The 22,106-nt window shown below is 38.8% G+C and overlaps 2 protein-coding genes across 2 annotated transcripts in view; both read left to right on the top strand.

Annotated features, from left to right (window-relative positions):
- LOC102850783 (protein FAM19A1-like) overlaps positions 1-22,106 on the top strand; it is a 1,008,886-nt gene that overhangs the window by 492,132 nt on the left and 494,648 nt on the right. The window lies entirely within an intron of this gene.
- Positions 18,867-19,445, top strand: LOC102849956 (ribose-phosphate pyrophosphokinase 2-like). The gene has a single exon (XM_006895950.1). It carries the CDS (start codon positions 18,867-18,869, stop codon positions 19,443-19,445), a length of 579 nt encoding a protein of 192 aa, XP_006896012.1.

The following is a 22,106-nucleotide window of genomic DNA, read 5'->3' as shown; positions in this document are numbered from 1 at the left end:
AGCCAAGCAAACTAAAGCTGTGAACAATCTCAATCTCTTCACCATCCATCCTGATGCTGCCAATTGGCCCAGTGGTGAGAACCTTTGTCTTCTTGACATTGAGCCTCAATTCATATTGGAGGCTGCAATCCTTGACCCTCTGAAGCAAGCACTTCAGGTCCTCCTCAGTTTCAGCAAGCAGGGTTGTGTCATCTGCATATTGCAGATTGTTGATGTATCTTCCACCAATCTATTATCCCCTAAAAAAACTTCATAATAGTGAGTATTCTTTATGAGTTCTATGAGACCATTGTAGCAAATTATGGAACCCAACTGTCAACTTGTAAGTACTGTGGAGATGATGATTGGTGTTAGAATAAGTCATTAAAAAAACAAAAAACAAAACAAAACAAAAAACCAATGAAGGAACGTTTCTTTTACTTTTCAAAGAGAGGAGCGAACTGGGGAGGGGGGAAAGGGGGCAGGGAGAAAGGTGCAACAATGAGAAATGCAGATCTCTGTAAATGTTCATTAAAATTAATAAAATAAAATGGAAAAAAGTTGTGTGAAATCTGAGCGGGTCATGTCTGATTTCATATGGTTCTGCTTTGTTAATACCAATGGAGATCCATCTACATCACCCATTTTATCAAGAGACATGTATTTTCACTGACTTTTTACATGACTATACTCTATGAGCTCTGGTGGCCTCGTAGTAAGAAGTTGTGCTGCAGTTCCAAAGGCACTCGGTTTGAGGCTACCAGCAGCTCCATGGAAGAAGGATGGACAATCTCCTCCTGTGCAGTTACTTAACTCTGAAAACCCGCTGGAAGGTTAGCTATGGCTCACTTCTGACTCTATGGTACCCAACAACAACAACATACTCTATGTTAGGGAGTTCTGGTGCCCTAGTGCAAGAAGCTGTGTTATAATCCCTAAAGTGTGTGATTTGAATCCACCAGCTGCTCCGTGACAGAAGGTAATCTCCTCCTGTGAGATTAACTGCCTCTGAAAATCCGCTGAGGGTTAGATATGGATTGGGTCAAACTCGACAGTACACAACAATAACAGCCACCATATACTCTATGTTATGGGCTCTACAGAGAAGAATCAGAAATGAATGCAATTTATCATGACTTTACAGCATTAGTAAAAGGGAGTTATCATCTGGAGAAAGTCAAAGAAGAACACGATCCTATTTCTTTTCTGTATCCTCCTTCCTAAAAGCTAAATTTAGAATATTTACTCAAAAGAAACCCCTGTATATAATAGAAATGCTATAAAAGTATGGATATAGCAAGTTGAAAGTTTCCTATCTGACATAAAGTTATAATATGTACATGGGTTTTATTCCATGTTATTAACTAGACCTTTAAGAATAGTACAAGGTGGTATTCATTACACAGTGTACACAATAACAGGGAAATGAATGCCACCTTAGAGAGACATCATTCTCCTCATTCCTTGATTTTGGTAGAATTTCAATTTGTAGCCTTAATGATGCACAACTTCAGATTTTTGCATTTTAAGTAATATGTCTTTTTCAGTCTTACATAACATTCTTGTTTTTCCAAATTTTCATCCCATATAGTTTTTCTGTACAGGTTGTAAAAAAAATCACAGAATGCTAATAATGTAAGTGATATGTTTACTGTCTGCTGGATGGTATCATTTGCTATCATTAAGACTCTAAAAGAACCACTTAAGAAAACAGAATAATGGGGAGAAAAAAAAGAACTGTAATCAAGCATGAAAGACCTTTGAAAAGGTAGAACTTAGATATAAACTCAATAACACTGGTATTGGACTAGGACTATAATTGCCCATCATTCTTCTCCATGCTCAATACTCTATTCACAATAACTCATTCTTTCAATATCATTGATCCCTTTAACAACTCTGGCGGCGATCACTCTTTTAAGTTACTAAGTTAGTGGCATTTTTCCTGCCTTGCTTTGTAGTTCATTGTTAGGTAGTCTCAGCATTCTATGTCTTGATGAATGCAGGCTGATAAGTGAATCGGGGAACCCTCAGTAGTAAAGAGTGATTTTTAGGCAAGATATCACCATGGTTAAAGGGAAGCACAGTAGAACTTGACAGCCATGCAGGATTACTGAGCAACTCTGCCTCCACTTTAAAGGAAGTTGGATCAATACACCAGCCATAGATTAAGCAGGTTTTTCATTTTATTTTCTTTACCCTGCTACAAGCAGAGTGGTTAGAAAGCTTTTGATGGGATAGAGAAGCCAAGTTAATCATAACTCATGAAACTAGAACATGGGTCACAGGACTTAGAATTCCAAAGGTTGAAAAGTATTTTTCTTAAGTCACATAAGGAATTAGAATGAAATAACAGTCCCTAAATAGATTGAATTTAAGGTTTATGGTCAGTTTCTTCAGTAGTACTATTTTTGGTCTTGCATAGCACTCCTGTTTTCCCAAATTCAGACACTGATTCTTGTCAGCTATGTGTGATTAGAAAATTAGTTCCTTTTTACCACAACCTCCCTCAGAGTTATCAATTTTAAAATAGTGTTTGCTTTCCAGATTTATTTGTTGCTGTTGTTAGATGCCATCAAGTTGAGTATGACTCATCACCACCCTATGAACAAAAGAGAACAAAAGATCTAAAATCTGTTCTATCCTGCACTATCCTCACACTTCCTGACACACAAGAGCCCATTGCAGCAGTCACTGTGTCAATCCACCTGGTTAAGGTCTTCTTTTCCTTCACTGACCCTCCACACTTCCCAGCATCATGTCCTTCTCCAAGGAATAGCCCCTCCTAGCAACATGCTCAAACTATGTGAGGTGAAGGTTCATCATTCATGTCTCCAAAAAGGCACTTCAGCTGCAGCCTCTCCAAGACATATCTATTCATTCTCTTGGCCATCCATGGCATGTCCAGTGCTCTCCTTCAACACCACAGCTCAAAGGCATCAATTCTTTTTCTGTCATCCTTATTAATTGTCCAGCTCTCAGATACATAGATAATAATCGGAAAGACTATGGCCTGAATCAGATTCACCATAGTCCTCAAATTGACATCATTACTCCTCAACAATTTGGAGAGGTCCCTAACTGTAGATTTTCCCAGGGCAAGGTATTTCCTTACTTCCTGACTGCTCGTACCAAGGATGTTAATTGTGAATCCAAGCAAGATGAAGCTGTTGACAGTTTCAATCTCCTCTTACTCCTTCATGATACTGCCTATTGGTCCAGTGGTAAGAATATTTGTTTTCTTGACATTGAGATGCAATCCATACCAAAAGCTGAATTCCTTGATCTTCTGCAATAAGTACTTCAAGTCATCCTCACTTCCAGCAAGCAAGGTTGTGTCATTTGTATAATATAGGTTGTTGATGAGTCTCCCTCCAATCCTGATGCCATACTCCTCTTCATAGGGTCCAGCTTCTCGAATAACTTGCTCAGAATACAGATTGAATAGTTTTGGAGAAAGAATACAACCCTGAAACACTCCCTTCTCAATTTTAAACTATGCAGTGTTCCTCTGTTGTTCAGAGATTTAAATAATTTTAATAAACGTTAGTTTTTATACTGATGTTGGTCAGTATTATGATAATATTTCTAGGAAACTATCCTCTAAGGGTTTCATTTTAATGTTTATGTGCATTGTCTCCTTTTTTATTTTCTCTTAAAATCAAGAACACCATAAACATGCTGTGACATGAAGTTCCAGAATTAGTTACTTAAGCATCTTTCTTTTATTGGGCACTAGTTTCCGTGTTAGGGAGCTCTCCAGGCTGGTCTGGAGAAAGCTGTGCTGCTAACTCAAAGGCAATGCCTCTCTAGCTGTTTGAATCCACCCACCACCTCAAGGAACAAAGATAGCCAATCTCCTCCCATGGAGTTTACAGTCTCCAGCAACCCACTGGAGCAGGAGATATAAGTCAATTGAGAATTGCCCCATTTGTGTTCTAAGGAAGTGTATAACTACTATCGTGAAAGAAAGATCATCAGAATACAAATAGGCTATTTACTTATTTGTAGCAAGAGAACTCTGGTAGGCAGCCAGTAGAAACCTATGCTTGTTGACCCCCAAAAAAGGCAGCAAATCTTCAGTTGTTCGAGTCCACTAGCAGTTTTGCAAAGACAGGTAATCTCTTCCGATTCTGATTCATAGCCTCAGAAAGAAGATGAAAAGTCAGCTATGTGACTTTATGGCAAGGACAGTAAGAGAATGATTTATTGCACTGTAGTGACACAAGTGAATTACAGCCAATTTAGAGTTCATATCCACTTTATTCAACAATGGGGTCCAAAGTGCAAGATGTAATTCTTGAGTATTTGTTTTTCAGACAAAATTTGTCATCAGTTTTGAAATTTAATAATGATATGGGTCCTATTCTTTCGTGTGACAACTCTGTTACAGTAGATGAGTTTGTACTGTGGGAAGAAATTCTTTATTATTTGGAGATTATTTGTGCTACTTTAAAGAGTGGGTGCATTTGGGGTATCATTGTTCTACAACTTTGATTCCCATCAGATAAACTGTCAGTAAGATTTCTGAGTCATAGAATGAGTGCTTTGTTACCTTTTTGTGATGATGGCAATTCATAGGACCACAGGTAGTTAGCACTTAGCAGGAACTATTTGTGAGTATGTTTTTCTATAACTTCCTGTGATCTTTCGGAATAGTTATTATGTCCACTTTATAGATGAGAAAACTGAGAGTCACGGGTGGTCTAGAAACTTATTTATGGCTGCACAGCAGGCACTGTAGACTCCTTGCCCAGCTCCAGCACACATTCTATTTGTACTGTTTATGTTCCGCTCCCAAGCTGATATGAAGTGAAGGTGTGGGTGTCTCCTGCTTCTGTGGATGCTCCTGTGAGGACTTCCAGCCAAGAATCTGGTATTCTTTAGTTTCCTTCGTGTGTGTGTGTGTGTGTGTCCTGGGGTCCTTTGACTGGGTGTGTAGATACTCATTATGGTATGTCCTGTTGTTGGCTTTATTCCTTAATCATCATGTCATGCTCTTCACTTGCTGCATTGTTAACTTTTGTCCTAAAGTCTACTTTATCAGAAATTAATAGTGCAGTGCCATTCCTGTCATTCTTTGCTACCATTTGTTTCATGTATATTTTTCTTGTATCCTTTCATTATTGGTTTATTTTTGTTATTATGTCTAAGGTATGTCTCTTGTAAACAATATATTGATGAGGTCATATCTATCCTATAACTCTATTTCTTGACAAATGCGTTTAGTTAATTTATGTTCAGTGTAATTATTGGTAGGTAAGAACTTACTGCTAGCCTTTTGCTGAGGCTTGGTAATTTGTTTTAGTGTTGTGTTAATGGTTTCTGTTTGTTTGTTTCAAATATGGTTCTGTGATGAGTTAATTTTGTTTTGTTCATTAATTTTCATATGATTTCCTTTTTCACAATTCTGTTGTTTCAGTGTTTTCTTAACCTTTGTAATGTTTTCCTTTTTCTTTTGGTGAGATGATTTATTACATTTCTTTGATAGTAGCCTGTAATTTGTTATTTCTTCCCCCCCTAAAATTAAAGCAGACCCTTTTATCCTGATATCATCCCGAGGATGGTTTCCATCTCAACAATACATTCTATCCACTACTTGTGCATCAAGGTAATGAAAAGTATTTAAAGGTCTTTTTATAAGGTGAAAAGAGGGTACCTCTTTAATCTTTAAGGTAGCTGTTTGTTTCTCTCTCTCTCTCTCTTGAGAGAGAGAGAGAGAGAAGGGGGAGGGAGAGAGGGAGAAATGATTGAGATAGAGCAGCTTCTGTACCATTAGAAATTCATTGAATACCTTAAAATGCAGGGTCATAGAGCCCAGAGATTTACATATTTTTTATCTTTATTTTAGTCTAACATCTTTACTGATTCTTCAGCTTTAATGTACATAATAATTACTGTTTGGCTTTTGTACATCAAACTAGATATGACCTACTTTGTAGACAATTTTCTAGGGTAACGTATGCATAATGTTCTTGTTATTGCTAAAGTGATATATCCCCCAAACTCCTTGTAAGATGAAAACTCGTGGGCATCACCATGCTTCTGTGTAAATCCTGGCCTGGGAACTTGCAGTTAAAGCTCCTAAATGCATCTGAGCCTCAGTTTTCTCTTAAGTAGATTGATAAACTCACCTTTAAATTTATTTCAGTGAAACCATATTAGATTCAAAAACATCTCTAATAAATGTTTCTATCCTAGTCCCTAGTGCATTTCCATTTCCAGCACTTCAGTAAGTGTACTCATTTCCCCATCACATCTCTTTCCCCAACACACCTCACCCCACAAAGCAGGAATAGGGTTGAGAGCATTCAGTTGTGTTCAGCTTTTCTCACTTCCTTTTATAGATTGCACAGCTACATAACTTGCAAAACATTCATTGATTGATTCCTCCTGCATAAGGGGTTGTGCCATTTGTCCATCCAATTTGTCAAGGGAACATCCTGTTTGGTCTGAATCTAAGATCTACAATTTTTGGCCAGGGAAGATACCTGCTGCTCTGAATGCTGGTCTTTTAGCTCAAAAGGATGGTACAAGGTTTCTGACAACCACTTAGGATAAATGTCCACTTTGGTCAAGAGATTTTTAAAGGAGAGTTAGAAGAGATCTGAATCTTTCTCTTCTTGGATTTTTTAACTCTACCATCATTGAAACCCATTGAGTCCTCAATGCTTGGGTGTCTCTCATCCTCTCTCCAGGTTCATAGTGTTTCTTCACCTCTGAGGATAGCTGATGACTGGGAAGGAGGGTAGAACTTTCTGACAAAAATATTCTAAATATTGATTATCATGCTGTTTGCCTAGCATAAAAATTTTATACATACAAACTTGAATTGATAAAAATTGTGTAGTTAATATATTTACAACAACAAAAAGTGACTGTAAATGTACAAACATCTCTTGGGATTTATTTCTTTGCTTTAGAGGCTTGAACCGGTGCTTTGATAGGACAGTGAAGTTGACTAGCCTAATAATGCGATTTGTCTTTGTTGTGCATTATTGAGTAGGAAGGAACTGATAGCTGACCCTTCTGCAGGGTTTCAGAAGCAGTAAATCACATGGAAGGAGATTGTTCATCTTTCTCCTGCTTAGTAGTTGGTGGATTCAAACTGCATACCTTTAGACTGGCAGCACAACTCCTTACCATTAAGCCACCAGAGCTCCCTAAAACCAATAATATGATTAATGCTTCTTTTCTAGCTCCTTGTTTGTTGTGTAGTTCTTGGGGGCTTGTGAGCTTGCCACTGTTACTCAAAGGTACAACAATTGGTCTCTATTCACCTGTAGCAACAGAAGGAGAGTCAGGATTAGGAAAAGTAAATTGGATGTGTGGCTAATTACCTCATTGAACAAATGCTTCCTTTTTCCATGAGATCAGAAGAACTGGTTTAGTTTAGCTACCATTACTGAGCATTTTCATCAGATGTTGTATAGAATAATTCTGATCAAAATTTGAAAAATGCAGGAAAATAATTCCAATTTTCATTAAATCCTTACTTCTGGAGCCATGAAATCTACATGAACCCCTGAATCTATTGCCCTATAACAACATTTAAACTTAAACCAAAAAAAAATTCTTCAAAATCTTCTTCAAAAACCAAACAAAAGCCTCATTTAACTAATAAAAATTGTTTCTCTAGAGGATTGTCCTCTTTTAAGATTTAGCTGTGGCAACAACAACTCAAAACATTAGGAAAGGAACCCAGAGAACAGAGAACGTGTGGTAACAAGGGAGGAACAACATAGAAAGGAGGGGTGAACATGAGTGCACAACTCTAGGAATGTAAACAATGGCACTAAATTGTACACACAAATTGTTGGATTAATGCATGTTTTACTGTGTATATTTTCAGCAACAATAACAAAATAAATTACTTTTAAAACTCAAATAGGAACTAATAAAACAGCATCATTTTATTGCTATTAAGCAATTGTTTTGAGTACTGTTGAGTCAGAACCAATCCATTGCTGACCCTCCAGTGAGTTTTCAGAGGCAGTAAATTGAACAAGAGGAATTGCCAATCCTTCTCCCACAGAGCCGCTGGTTTATTTGTACTGTGTGCCTTTGACACTGCAGAATAGCTTCTTATCATTAGGCCACCATATCAATAACATGATAAATATGATAGTTCATCTTTAAAAGAGAAGTCAGGGGTTAAATTCTATATAGGGAGCAAGTGCTATCTATTATAAAGTGTGTCACTTAAATGCTAGTTATGTGGCTCTTGTTTGGGTCTTGATTTTTTAAAATGTAAAACTATATTTTTGTGATATTAGTTAATTTTTAACAAGAACTTACTGTTAGAATATATTAGGCATTTACAGTTAATTTTGTTGAATATAATAATAGCAGTGAGACTTAGGGACAAATGAAAAGATGTTTGGGATTTACATTAATTATTTCATCCAAAAGAGGAAGGAAGATATGAAAAAAACAGCTTGAATTTAATTAGCTCAAAAGACTAGTGCTCTACATGAACATACTTGTCCAAGGCCCTGAGACGAGAAGAACTAGATGGTGCCTGGTCATCACTGCTGATCATGCAAAGGGCCACAGTAGAAAATCCTGGGTAGGGGAAGGTAAAGTTAGGAACAAAACTCAAAAACATAAAAAAGGCAAGGCTGAATGATCTGAGAAGAAAGGAGTGGCACCTCTTCAAACCTGGAGAAAAACCTCACTCCCATGGCTTAACTTCTAGCCATATAGTCCAGACCTAGAAGGTGACCGGTAACACCAGGGAGCCATTCACTGTTAGATTGGCCAGCCATGTGAGCTCAAAAGAGCACCATTGATCCAAGGATAAAGCACTGAAGACAGAAGGGGTAGGTTAGAAGGGTTCATGGAAATGAAAATTACAGGGAGGAAGTAGGAAAGATGTGATTACACTGTTTGTATGGCAATTAATATAAAACAAAGTGTATACAAATTGTTGAATGAGAAGCCAATTTCCTTTGTAAAGTTTCACCCAAATCACAATAAAATGTAAAAAAAAAATGACAAGTCTTAAAAAGAAATCAAATATTAAAAAAATAAGATAAATTAGATATCTACAAATTTGGTAGTTGTTGCTATGTACTATCAAGTTAGCAAGACTTTATAGTGACCCTATGAACAACAATAATATTTAAATAAGTAAACACTAATCATAGACCAGTATCAGAGTTGGTGAAAAGAGAGTTAAGGAGTGCATTTATGGGAACAGAGCCTGAGAAGATGGTAGGCTACATGAGCCAGTAGCTCATCGTCGACTTCCGGACCTGATAGAAGGATGTGAAGCTTTCTAGCCACTGTAACTGCAGCTTTGAGTTTGAAAGAAATCAGGTAGAAAACTTTTGAAGAACAGACAGAAGAGCTAGCAGAGGCTGCCAACCATCAACACTAAAGCGAGAGAGAATAATCTGGTTGATATCTAGTCCATCCTGACTCCTAGTGGCCTGCATGTCAAAGTACACCGTGTTCTGGGTGGGGGTAGTGTTCAGTTCTGGGAGGATGTTCAGGGAGCAGCTTTGCGGAAGCAGTTGCAGGTCAGCAGACTTTCTTGTCAGGCCCTTGTGGGTGAACTCACATCTCAACTTTTACTTAACAGCCTACTGTATTGACCATTTGACCCAGCAACTCCACTCAAAGAATGGGAAAAGCAAATAGAGATCCAAGAGGTTGCTAAGGATTAATGGGGGGGGGGGGGGGAGAGGGTGGAGGGAGCGGGGAAAGTACAGAAAGTCCAAGGTAGATAGAAATAGCAAAAAAGCATTTTATTTAGTGACTATATTCTGAGCACCTACTGCTTCCAAAACCAAAATTTACTGTCATCGAGTGCCACTTGTTGTGGCCCTCCGTTAGCTCCCTGAGGCTGTAAACTGTTAAAAGACTGCCATAGTCACTTTCAGAGGTCTAGTTGGTTTGAACTGCTGACCTTTAGGTCCAACACATTTCACACTACACTACGGTAACTACTTGATCTACAACCTGAATATTGGTAGATTGATATTTTTCTAGACTGTTCCATTCAACAATTAAGGATGAGCACAACGATGCAGTAATAAAGAGCGATCAAAACACTAGGGCCTGATCCTCTATTATAAAGGCAGAAGAGAAGTAAAAGTTGATGAAGGGAATCTGGGAGCAAAACTCTTTCATGCCAGAATAACAAGAGGAGACCATCTCAAAGGGAGAATCAAGCCCTTGGTACTGGATTTCTGATAGGGTCATTCTTAGTGTCAACTGAAAGAGAGATTTGTGGCGTTTGAAGAGGCGAGCCATGGCAGGCGAAGGTGCCCCTCTGACAAGAGTGCAGAGGGAAAAGCCACCAGACCACAGCCATTTCCTAGGCCGAGAATTCAGAGTGACCTGCTTTCATATTTCCTTGGGCATATTTCCTGCACGCCCATGCAGAGACCCTATTTGCCAAGTCTTGACCCACAGTTAATTTACTTTCTTTTTTCCAGCTTCTGAATTGAATTATCACCTTCCCGAAAAGCTGAGTGCGTAATGGAAAAGCCAAAGCAGAGTGTGCAGCCCAAATGAGGCTCCTATTATCGCCCTATTACACGAGGCAGGAGGCTCCTCGGCCTTCATTCATCACCACTAACTATGGAACCAGGCTGTCGCTGTTCTCACGCTGTGTTCTGCCCTGACCTCTGCCTCAGCCACCCGCTCCCTGAGCACAGATGAGGTCCATCTGAGAGTGAATTTACTGCTCGTGAAAATTATAGTTAACCGCAAACAGAGGTTTTTGGTTGGTTTTGTTCCTCTTGTGTTCACTGATAAAAGGAGCCCTGGTGGAGCTGTTAACTGAAACCTATCAGCTGCTCCTCAAGAGGAAGCTCAGTAGGCTCTTCTCTTCGAGGTTTCCAGCTTCAGAAACCAGATGGGGGAATGGGGCAGCATGAGGCAATGGAAGTGGGTTTAGGTTTGGTTCACAGGATAAGGGGCATGAATCACCAATAGGTCTGTCTCTGGAAATCAAATGTAGCAGCCAGGCTGGCTGGGCCTCTCAGTCCTAAGGAGCTCAGCATGGCTGTGTCCTCATGCTAATAGCTTTAAATGTACCTCCTGGTGCTTCTATATACATTGTAAGTGTTTCAAAAATACATCTTATTTAAGGAAACCATTTTCGCAGAGACTATTTCCCAGGCTGCATTGCACACTATGTAAACTTCCAATTAGCCCTGTTTATCCCTCTCCAGCCATGCCCTGGAGTAAGGCCCATTTGTGAAATCTAATTATATCTGCTTATTTGACTGGAATGAAGTGCATTTTTAAATATTTCACCCGGAATAAATCTTAGGTCTAGCTAGAGGTGGGGTTTTTGTTTTGGTGATTTGTTGTTTTTGCTTTTTTTTAATTGGGGATGGAAAGTGTAGGGAAATTATGTTTTGTTCAATTAGTTTTTAATTCTCTTCAATTTCTCTGAGATTCTACAAGTAATTTCAGACATTTTTATCACAAGGCCATGATGCAATTCAAATTTCCTTTGTTGTTGTGTGCCATCAAGTCAATCTTGACTTCATCAACCACATAGTACGCAATAGAACTGCCTCTCATGGCTTCCTATAGTAATTATTAAATGAGATTACCAGGTCCTTTGGAAAAAGCAACATTGTAGGTTAGAACTAAGAACCACTTAGGCAGCAGCCCAGTGCATAACAATTGTGTCTATGGGAAAACAATGTATTCAGATTTTGCAAATAACTGTTGTTGTTGTTGTTGTTGTTGAACGACGTCGAGTCGTAGACGACTCATAGCGACCCTATGAACGAACAGCAAATAATTAGTATATTAAAAAAAAAGTCTATTGTGGTGCAAAACTTTATCCCAAACTCATAGATACACTGTTGCAGTATAGATTGCAACAGACCACCCATCTTCCTTCTGAGGATTCCCACTGCTGGTGACACACAGCCTTTGCATTAGCTGTAGACCCTGGCTGTGGACAAGGCCATCAAAGTCCCGCCTGGGCCAGGAATCCTCATCTCCCTCCAGCCAAGCTGTTTTCTTGGGTCCAGAAGACTCCTTTGCTCCTTCCTAATCCCTGAGGTTACTCTTTAGTTGCAGGTGATTGTGTCTGTTTTGCCCGTTGAGAGTTGACAGATATTTGTAATCTAGAATTAGCAGAATATAAAAGTGGGTTCCTGGAGGTAACAAGTGTCCTGCATTTGCTGCTTTTCAGAGGCCACAGCGCAAAGCAGAGCATGGTTCTAGGGCCAGGTATGAGGTCTGACACTGCCACAGGCATGAAAGGAAAATTCATGTTTTTAAGCAGCTTTGCGAAAATGGAGCTAGCCCTGGGCTGGCATTTGTGTCAAACCCAAAAGAATTCGTGAAAGCAGAGAAGAGGCAAATCAGTGTAGCTCGCTCTAGGAGATGCGCCTGTGGTTGGCTCAGCTTGCTCAAGAGCTGGCTCAGGGAAGCTTATGTCACCACTGGCAGTGCATTAGTGAGGCTGTTTGTCAGACGAGGCTGGAATTATTTTTATTTGTATTCTTACCTAGCCCAAGTTTTTAATGATGTCTCGTTTCTTATCCAGACATTTTTTTCCCTATCTGCTTTCAATGCTAATGCCTTCCTGTCCTGTTTTCAGATTAAATATCATACTTAAAATATTAATACGCCTCGGTCTTTGATTCTTTGTTTATTTATCTTATGCAAAACACAACAGTGAAGTTCCATCTGTATTAAATGCTACTGTGAGATACATCCGATGACTTATTAATGACTGTTTCATGATGTGGAAGAGCTATGGCTTAATATAATCATGCAGTTTTTATTCAGAAACGCTCTACAGGAACTATCCAGTAGAGGAGGAAAAAAAAGATATATATCCATCTTATCAAAGATAAAATCACTTGCTCTGTAAGGACTATTGCAGAAATGACTACATTTTTTTTAATTATTATTACATTTTATTAGTTTTAATGAACATTTACAGAGATTTTGGGTTCTCATTCATTCATTGTTGCACAAAAATGACTACATTGAAATGAGGAAAAGGAATCTCAGCTTTTGAGTAAATAGGTTTATGTCTTAAAGTATTTTGGGTACATATTCATAATCTTTTTTTGTAGTATTTAATGAAGCATAAATAATTTAACTTTATCACAAGGTTTGCAAATACCGCCATGGTTGAGGAACATGTAGTGTCTTCCTATGGTGTCTACCAATGTCTCCTGGCTATCTTCTATCTTGTTGTTCCTGATTTGTATTGATTTATAGGAGTTATTTAGTATATAGGGTTTATTTTATTTATTTATTTATCTATCTATTTATTTATTTATTATGTTGTTGTTATGTGCTGTCAAGTCTCTTGTGACTCACAACAGCTCTGAAACCTGCTCTATCCTGTGCCAACTTTACTATCTCTTACACACCTACTCTTATTACCCTAGTCATGGTATTAGTCCATCTCATGGATGGTCTCCCTCTCTTTCTCCATCCCTTCACCCTTCCAAGCATGATGTCCCTTTCCAAGGAACTGTCCCTCGTTACAACTACTCTTTATATATGTTTTAGAGAGTTCTTGTGGCATCATCCAGTAGAGAATTGCACTAGTAACACAATAGTGGTTCAAATCCATCAAGTCTCCAGGAAAATGAACAATCACCTCCCATATGATTTACAATCTTGGAAACTCAATAGACAGTCGGCTTTGAGTCATTTCTGACTCAACAATGAGTTTGAGTGTGTTTATTCTGGATATGAATCTCCTGCCTGTTATGGGTGCTATATAAAAGGCTGCATTTTTAATCTTTCAGTAGCAACTTTTTGACAAATGGAAATTCTTGATTTTAACATAGTTCATTTATTAAATCTTTTCTGATCAGTAATTTTTTAGTCATATTGTAAAACAAACACACCTCTAAATTCCAACACCATGATGATATTCCCCATTATTGCTGTTTATTTATATACTTCATTATTTGACTTTCACAATTATATGATTAGGTCTACATTTATACAGAAATTGTGTGTGTGTGTATGTGTGAGAGAGAGAGAGAGAGAGAGAGAGAGAATTGCAATGGACAAAGTCTGACTCTACAAGGTATGTGTGTGTATCCTTAAAACAACCCTCAACAAACATGCAATCAGTAAACATTCTTCTACTATATCAATTTCTACAATCTTATACAGTGGCAAAATGCCTTTTTTCAATCCCCAGTGTCTTAATAGTTGAAAATTTAAAATAAAAAAAAGAAAATTAAGAAGTTACAGAGTCATAATTAAATTGTCCCCTTTGAACCTTTGCTGACTCAAGGTGCATATTTAACCAAGTCTCACTCAGACTGGGAGTAGACAAAAATATTCCAAACACCAAGTGCTACAAGAAAACACAATAAGCTTTGACAGTTTCCTGATTACTTGACAACCCAGTAGTTAAAAACTCTTAAATACTGCAACAATTATCTTCTTTTCATGTAAGTCGAGAGGCATATCTCATATACTGTTTAATTAATATATATTGTGTTACTTTAAAAATAACGCATATTCCCCCAATATGTTCAACTGTTAATATGTAACCATTAATCTATAGGTGAGAAATAGTTTAAAAAATAAATTAGTCAATGAATTCTGAAAACTGCAACTCAAAATGGATTTAAAATCTTTAAAAAAAAACACACCTCACCTTCTTCTTAATATTTGACTCATTTTCAATCTAAAAGCTATAGAGGATTGCTTGGTTTGTTTTAATCCCTTATTTTCACATTAGTATAATGGGGGAAAAAGTCTTTGTATTAAGGGTCACTGACAACTTAAAAAAATACCTGTAAAGGGAGCTCTGGTGGCCTAGTGGCTAGAAGGTGCACTATAATCCCAGAGCTATGTGGTTCAAATCCACCAGATGCTCTGCTGGAGAAGGAGGGACAATCTCCTCCTGTACTAGTCAGATCTGATTTGATGGTACACTCACACACAGACACACACACACACTTATACACAAATAAAATACCTGTAAAAGGATTAGAACTGCATCTCATGCACAGAAAGCATTCCAGAAATGTTAACTATTTTTTACCCTAGTTGTAAAATGTTTGGATTTGATTACTATGTGGGCTTTGTTGAACTGTGTTTGGTGAACTTGAGCTCACACTGAGGATTCCTTGATTATATAAGTAGAATTAGTGATATATAGAACCATATAACGCCATCTGGTCTTAACAGAATTAGCAATGTAATAATGAGCAATTGGTTACAATTGCCCAAGGATCATAAGAGCTTTAGGAATAATATTATAGCTGCCATAGATTATTTTTTATGTGTCTGATGTTATGCTAAGCTCTTTGCAAAGTTCATCTTCATAACTACCCTGTCAAGCCCATTCCATTTTACAACAAAATATGAGGGCCAAGACTATAAGTAACTTACCCAAGATAAAACAGCTAGAAACTGATAGAGACAGAATCTGACCTAAGTAAACCTGCCTTCAGAATCCATGCTCTCAGTCAAGGCATGATTGGGAGAATGAGAAATGGACACAACCAAAAAGTAAACAAGTCACCTTCAATTCATAGTGACAAGAGCCATGTACAAGAGCTCTGAACCCTGCCCTGTCCTGACCCAGTCTCAATGACTCTAGCACAGTACCCCTCATTACCCTAGTTATTGTACCAATCCATCCTATCTGGGGTCTTCCTCTCCAGCACTGTACCTCCACCCTTCCAAGCATAATGTCCTTTTCCAAGGACCATCCCTTCTGGCCATGTGCTCAAAGTTTGTGAGACAGTTCAAAATCCCAGCCTCCAAGGAAAAACTTGGTTTCACTCTCTCCAATACAGACATATATATTTTCTTGGAGGTCCCTGGAATGTTCAAAACTCTTCTCCAGTACAACTCAAAGGCATCAATTCTTCTTCTGTCATCTTTGGTTATTGTCCAGCTCTCTGATGCAGAGCAAGTAATTGTGATGGCCATTGCCTGGATCAAGCACACCTTAGTCTCTAGGCTGACATCGTTACTTCTCAGTACTCTGGACAGGTTCCTGACAGCAGATTTTCCCCAGTGCAATTCATCTTTTGATTTCCTGTCTTCTGGTACCAAGAGTGTTGATTGTGGAGCCAAGTAAGGTGTAATTGTTAACAACCTCAATCTCTTTTCCATCCATCTTGGTGCTGCCAAATGTCCCAGTGGTGAGAATCTTTGTCATCTTGGTGCTGAGCTTCAATCCATATTGAAGATTACAATCTTCATGCACATCATGTCCTCCTCAGTTTCAGCAAGCAGATTTGTCATCCGCATAATGTAGGTTGTTGATGAGTCTTTCTCCTGAGTGTAGGTTTCACATAAACATAATCAGGTGTTCCGGGATTCCCATTCTCTCCAAGGTTAGCCACAATTTATTTTGATCCACACAGTCAAATGCCTTTGTATAGTAAATGAAACAGAGACATTCCTCTGGTGCTCTTTGCTTTCTGCCAATATCCATCTGACTTTGGCGGTAATGTCTCTAGTGCCACAACCTCATCTAAACCCAGCTTGTATTTCTGTTATTTCTATGTTGATATGCTGTTCCAGTTGTTTTCATAATCTTCAGCAGGATGTTGCTTGTGTCTGATATTGTTCAATAATTTCCACACTTTTCTGGATCACTTCTTCATAATGGGTAATGAATGAGGTAGCAAAAAGCTCTTTTTAAAGGAAAAGAAGAAGGAAGATTTCAGGGATTTGTGGAAAATGCTTTAGCAGGGATGGCTTTTTCTTTGGGTGAGAATAGAATGGCTCCATTAGTTGGCGAGTTTAGCTTAGTAAGGAGTTGTACTGCTAACCCCAAGCAGGAAGTTCAAATCCTGGAAGAGATTGTCTATCTTTCTCTCACAGGGCATCTGGTAGATTTGAACTGTGTGTCTTTGACTTAGCAGCTCAACTCCTTATCACTAAGTTACCAGAGCTCCTTTCACAGCTGATGAGTTTATTTAATCATATAGTGAACGCTGTACATCTTTTCTGGGGGAAAACAATCATAATACTAACAATCTGTAACAATAATCCTCTGTATAGCCTCTGAAAGGAATATGAGGAGCCCCAGTCAAGAGCTCCTGTTGGAGAATAAATGGAGTCCAGTGGTTAAATAAGAATTAATACCCCAGGATCAGAGCAACAAGGGCTCAGCCATGCATGCTGAAGGGCAAATTATCTACACCTTTCTAGTTCTGTTGGTGGTATTGGCATCTAAGTTTTTGGATGCTTGTATGGTGTAAATGAGATCTTGCATCTAACTGGACATGCTTGATAAATGTTAGCTATTATTCTCTTTATAACATTCATTTTTATTTGGTATCTCATATTTTTAAGTGGACATCAGGAAAAAGAAGCATGTCTTTGGGGATGTTTGGGGAAGTCTGAAGAGTGATTTCCAGATAAAAAACTATGGTGGCAAAGGTGCTTTTCATTTCATTCCATTGTCCACCGAGGGATAGTTCTCTCCAGCCTCATGTTAGAGGTTAGGGGGGAGGGGGGAGAGGGAATGGAATCTTTTCAAAGCTTGCTAAGAACCAGAACTTAACCAAAGTATGGAAAATCTCTCTGTAAAGCTATTAAGAATTTGAATGTGTTTGTGTTTGTGTTTTTCTTTTCCTGAGTAGTTGAGGAAACTGCATCCAATTTTATTTTTGAGCCTTCCTCTGTGAGTAAGTTACTTTTTAACTTTAAAAAAATCCCTTCATGTCAAATTCCTCAGTAAACAACAACAAAAAGTGTACTCTTGATGTAATTCACCATATAAACATTGCAAAAACCAAGAACCACATGATCCTATCAATTGATGCAGAAAAGGACTTTGACAAAACCCAACACCCTTTCCTGATTAAAACACTCAACGAAATAGGATTAGAGGGGAATTTCTTCAACATAGTAAAAAGTATATATGCAAACCTGAGAGTCAACATTGTTCTCAATAGAGATTAAAGGCATTCCCCTTGAGAACAGGATCTAGGCAAGGATGCCCGCTATCATCTTTCTTATTCATTATTGTATTGGAAGTCTTAGCAATAGCAATAAGATAAGAGAGGGAAATAAAAGGTATCCAAATTGGCAAAGAGGAGATAAAATTATCTCTCTATGCAGATGATATAACAATAGACTTGGAAAACTCTAAAGACTCAGCAAGAAAACTACCAGACATAGTTGGCCAATTCAGAAAAGTGGCAATATGGAAGATCAACATGCAAAAACCAATTGGATTTCCCTACAGTGACAAAGAGAATACAGAACTGGAGCTACGAAAAACAATACCATTCCCAATAGCTAATCACAAGATTAAATACTTAGGAGTAAACCTAACCAGAAGCACAACGGATCTGTTCAAAGAAAATCACAGAACATTCCTACAAGAAACAAAAAGAGACCTGGAGAAATGGGAGAATATAGATTGCTCATGGATAGGAAGACTCAATATTGTGAAAATGACAATACTATCAAAGGCAATTTACATGTTCAATGCAATCCCAATACAAACACCAATTCCATTCTTCGATGAGATGGAAAAGGCAATCTCCCCGAATCTGCAAAGCATGCAGGTCCATGGTGATGATGTGATCAGCGCCAGCAACCCAGAGCATGTTGGTCACGAGCTTGGCTGTGATGGGAGCACGGCCATCGCCATCTTGTCCTTTCTGTCTTGGCAGGCGTAGGGGAAGCAGGGGATGACAGCCGTCACCCAGCAGGAAGAGGCAATTTTACAGGCGTTGATCATGATAAGAAGCTCCATCAGGTTGTCATTGATGTCCCCACAGCCACTCTGGATGATGTAGACATCCTCCCCTCTCACGCTCTGGCCAGTCTCCACGCTGATCTCCTGGTTGCTGAACTTCTTGGCGACCACCTTGCCCAGCTCCAGGCCCAGCCGGTCAGCTACACGCTGGGACAGGCCCTGGGGAGAGGAGCCGCTGAAGAGCACAATGGACCTGCATGCTTCGCAGATTCAGGGCTTCTTCTACATCCCGCTGGACAACCTGTTCGCAGAGCCCGCCATCCTGCAGTGGATCCGGGAGAACATCCCCGAGTGGAGAAGCTGCATTATTGTGTCCCCGAACGCGGGTGGCGCCAAGCGAGTGACATCCATTGCAGACAGGCTGAACGTGGAATTTGCACTGATTGACAAGGACAGGAAGAAGGTGGGGCAGGGGGACCTGATGGTCCTGGTGGGGGACGTGAAGGGCCGCGTGGCCATCCTGGTGGATGACATGGCTGACACCTGTGGTACTATCTGTCACGCGGCAGACCAGCTGGTCTCTGCAGGAGCCACCAAGGTCTATGCCATCCTGACTCATGGCATCTTCTCGGGGCCAGCCATTGACAGAATTAACGCTGCTCCCTTCGAGGCTGTGGTGGCCACGAACACGATTCCGCAGGAGGACAGGATGAAGCAGTGCTCCAAGATTCAGGTCCTTGATATTTCCATGATCTTGGCCGAGGCCATCCGGAGGACTCATAACGGTGAATCTGTGTCTTACCTGTTCAGCCATGTTCCCTTGTAAATCCCACCTGTGAGGTGTTAACATATCACACTGCCACTCTGTTTCTCTCTCTCTCTTTTAGCCGCCACTATTGAAACTATAAGATCATGAATGGTAGAAAACACCAGATCTTTGAATTCTCTGAGATTCATCTTTTTTCCCCCCCATTTAAAAGTTTGTGACAATTCATGTATGTTTTCTTGGGAGACCAATGATGGATGACTTTGCAGAGAGAGAAACATGTGTATCAACTGTTCTGATAGGTGACCTTTGTCCTTTCAGCCCTTGGATGCTCTGATATTTCAAATCTGTAAGTTCACTGTGGGAAGTCATGGTGTATATATTTTTGGGGTTGCCAAAGGTTGACTTGAAACTAAAGCCTACTATGTAGATAATGATCCTGATGGTAAAACCCTATGTTGAAAGCCCATTTGTTTTGAGCAAACCTTGGGAAAAGTACACTACTGTATATTTTTATTTTATTTGTAGTAATCAGTGTTGAAATAAACCTCCTTGGTTTAAACAAAAAAAAAAAAAAAAAAGGCAATCTCCAATTTCAACTGCAATGGAAAGAGGCCCCAAATAAACAAAGCACTCCTTCAAAAGAGAAACAAGGTAGGAGACATCATCTCACTTTCTGTTTTCAAATCCTACTACACTGCCTTGGTGGTCAAAACAGTGTGGTATTGGTACAATGACAGACACATAGATCAATGGAATAGAATTGAGGATCCAGAAATCATTCCATCTACCTATGGTCAACTGATTTTTGACAAGGAGATGAAATCAGTTAAGTAGGAAATGGCAGCCCTTTTAAAAAATGGTGTTGGCAAAATTGGAAAACTATCCGTAAAAAAAACTCGAGTAAGATCCACACCATACACAAAAAAATATTCAAAGTGGATCAAGGACATAGGACTAAAACCAAGAACAGTAAAATTCATTATATAAAAGCTTCAAAGAACCCTAGAAGACCTAATTCACAACAAACAGTCTTCCAAGCATCTTGAAAAACCTACAACCAAAAGAGAATAAAATAGATAAATGGGACCTTCTAAGAATAAAATCACAATGCACGTCCAAAAATCTTCTCCGACAGGGTAAAAAGGGAAGCCACAGACTGCAAAGAAATATTTGGTAATGACATATCTGATAAGGGACTTATATCTAGAATTTATAAAATACTTGTGCACTACAACAATATAAAGGTAAACAACCCAATTGAAAAATGAGCACAGAGTATGAACAGACATTTCACCACAGAAGACATTCAGATGGCACAGAAACACATGTTAAAAATGTCTAGTTCTAAGAGAGATGCAAATCGAAACAACTATGAAATATCATCTCACCCCAGTAAAAACAGCAAAATTTAACAGAACAACAAACAACAAATGCTGGTGAGGTTGTGGGGAAACTGGAACCCTTATTCACTGTTGGTGGGAGTGTAAAATGGTACAACCACTATGGAAGGCAGTATGGTGCTTTTTCAGTAAGTTGCAAATAGAAATACCATTTGACCCAGCAATTCCACTATTGGGAATATACCCTAAAGAAACCATAACTGCCATCCAAGCAAAATGGATGCTTACCCATGTTTATCGCGGCTGTGTTCACAATAGTAAAGAGTTGGAAACAACGTAAGTGCCCATCAGCAAACGAATGGATAGAGAAGTTGTGGTATATCCATACAATGGAATACTACAATGCATTGAAAAACAAGAAACTCATGCAATATTATTAAAAATGGGTGACCCTGGAGGACATTATGCTGAGTGAAATATCTGATACAAAAGGACAAATACTGCATAGTGCCATTGTTGTATAAGGGGACTGTCATCAGGGTTGGTGTGATGAAAGATTGGATAAATTATGTATACTCCATCGACACAGATAAGGGAGAGAACTGTTTAGGAGAAATATGTGATTAGGTGTAATTGGTATGACAAGAATCCAGAATGAAAATTGAAAAGTGGATTGGACTGGGAGGGAGGGATTGTATAACAATGAAAAAATTTTTTTACTTTTCGAAGAGAAAAGCAAACTGGGTTGGGGGAGGGGGGCGTTGTGATCAGGGAGGAATGTGTGCAACAATGAATGAATGGAAATCCAAAAATAAATAAATAAATTAAATTAAATTTTAAAAAAGTCATTCATACGCAGTTCTCCCAGTCTTCAAGAATTTAAGAGGATAGTCTAGTTGAAAGCAAATTTGTGCAAAGAAAAACACAAAACTATTTTGAGAATATATTTTAATCACATTATATCTAAAATAGCATCTCAATATGTAATAAATATGAAAATTACTGAAATATTTGCATCTTTATTAGATACACATCTTTCAAGTTCAGCATATTATTACACTTAAATTTATATCCAGATAGTAAACTTTCAGTCCATAGAATTGATTTGATGACTTATAAAGACAAGCTTCCAGGGCTGTAAATCTTTTTTTTTTATTGCAAATACCTTTTCTATTTTTTTAAAAAAATATTAATTGTTGCACATTTATCTTCCCTCCCTCCTTCTCCCATGCGCACCCTGCAATTCACCCCTTGTTCCACATTGTTGTTGTTATGTGCTGTCAAGTCGCCTGCGACTCATAGCGACCCTATGTACAACAGCCCTAAACTCCACTCTGTCCTGTGCCAATCGCACTGTCTTTGACACTCCCATCCCAAT

This window comes from Elephantulus edwardii, unplaced genomic scaffold (assembly GCF_000299155.1).
Source record: "Elephantulus edwardii isolate Elephantulus edwardi_28Jun2011 unplaced genomic scaffold, EleEdw1.0 scaffold00177, whole genome shotgun sequence".
Taxonomy (NCBI): Eukaryota; Metazoa; Chordata; class Mammalia; order Macroscelidea; family Macroscelididae; genus Elephantulus; species Elephantulus edwardii.
The sequence above is the reverse complement of the archived record's forward strand: the minus strand, read 5'-3'. Positions and strand labels throughout refer to the sequence as shown.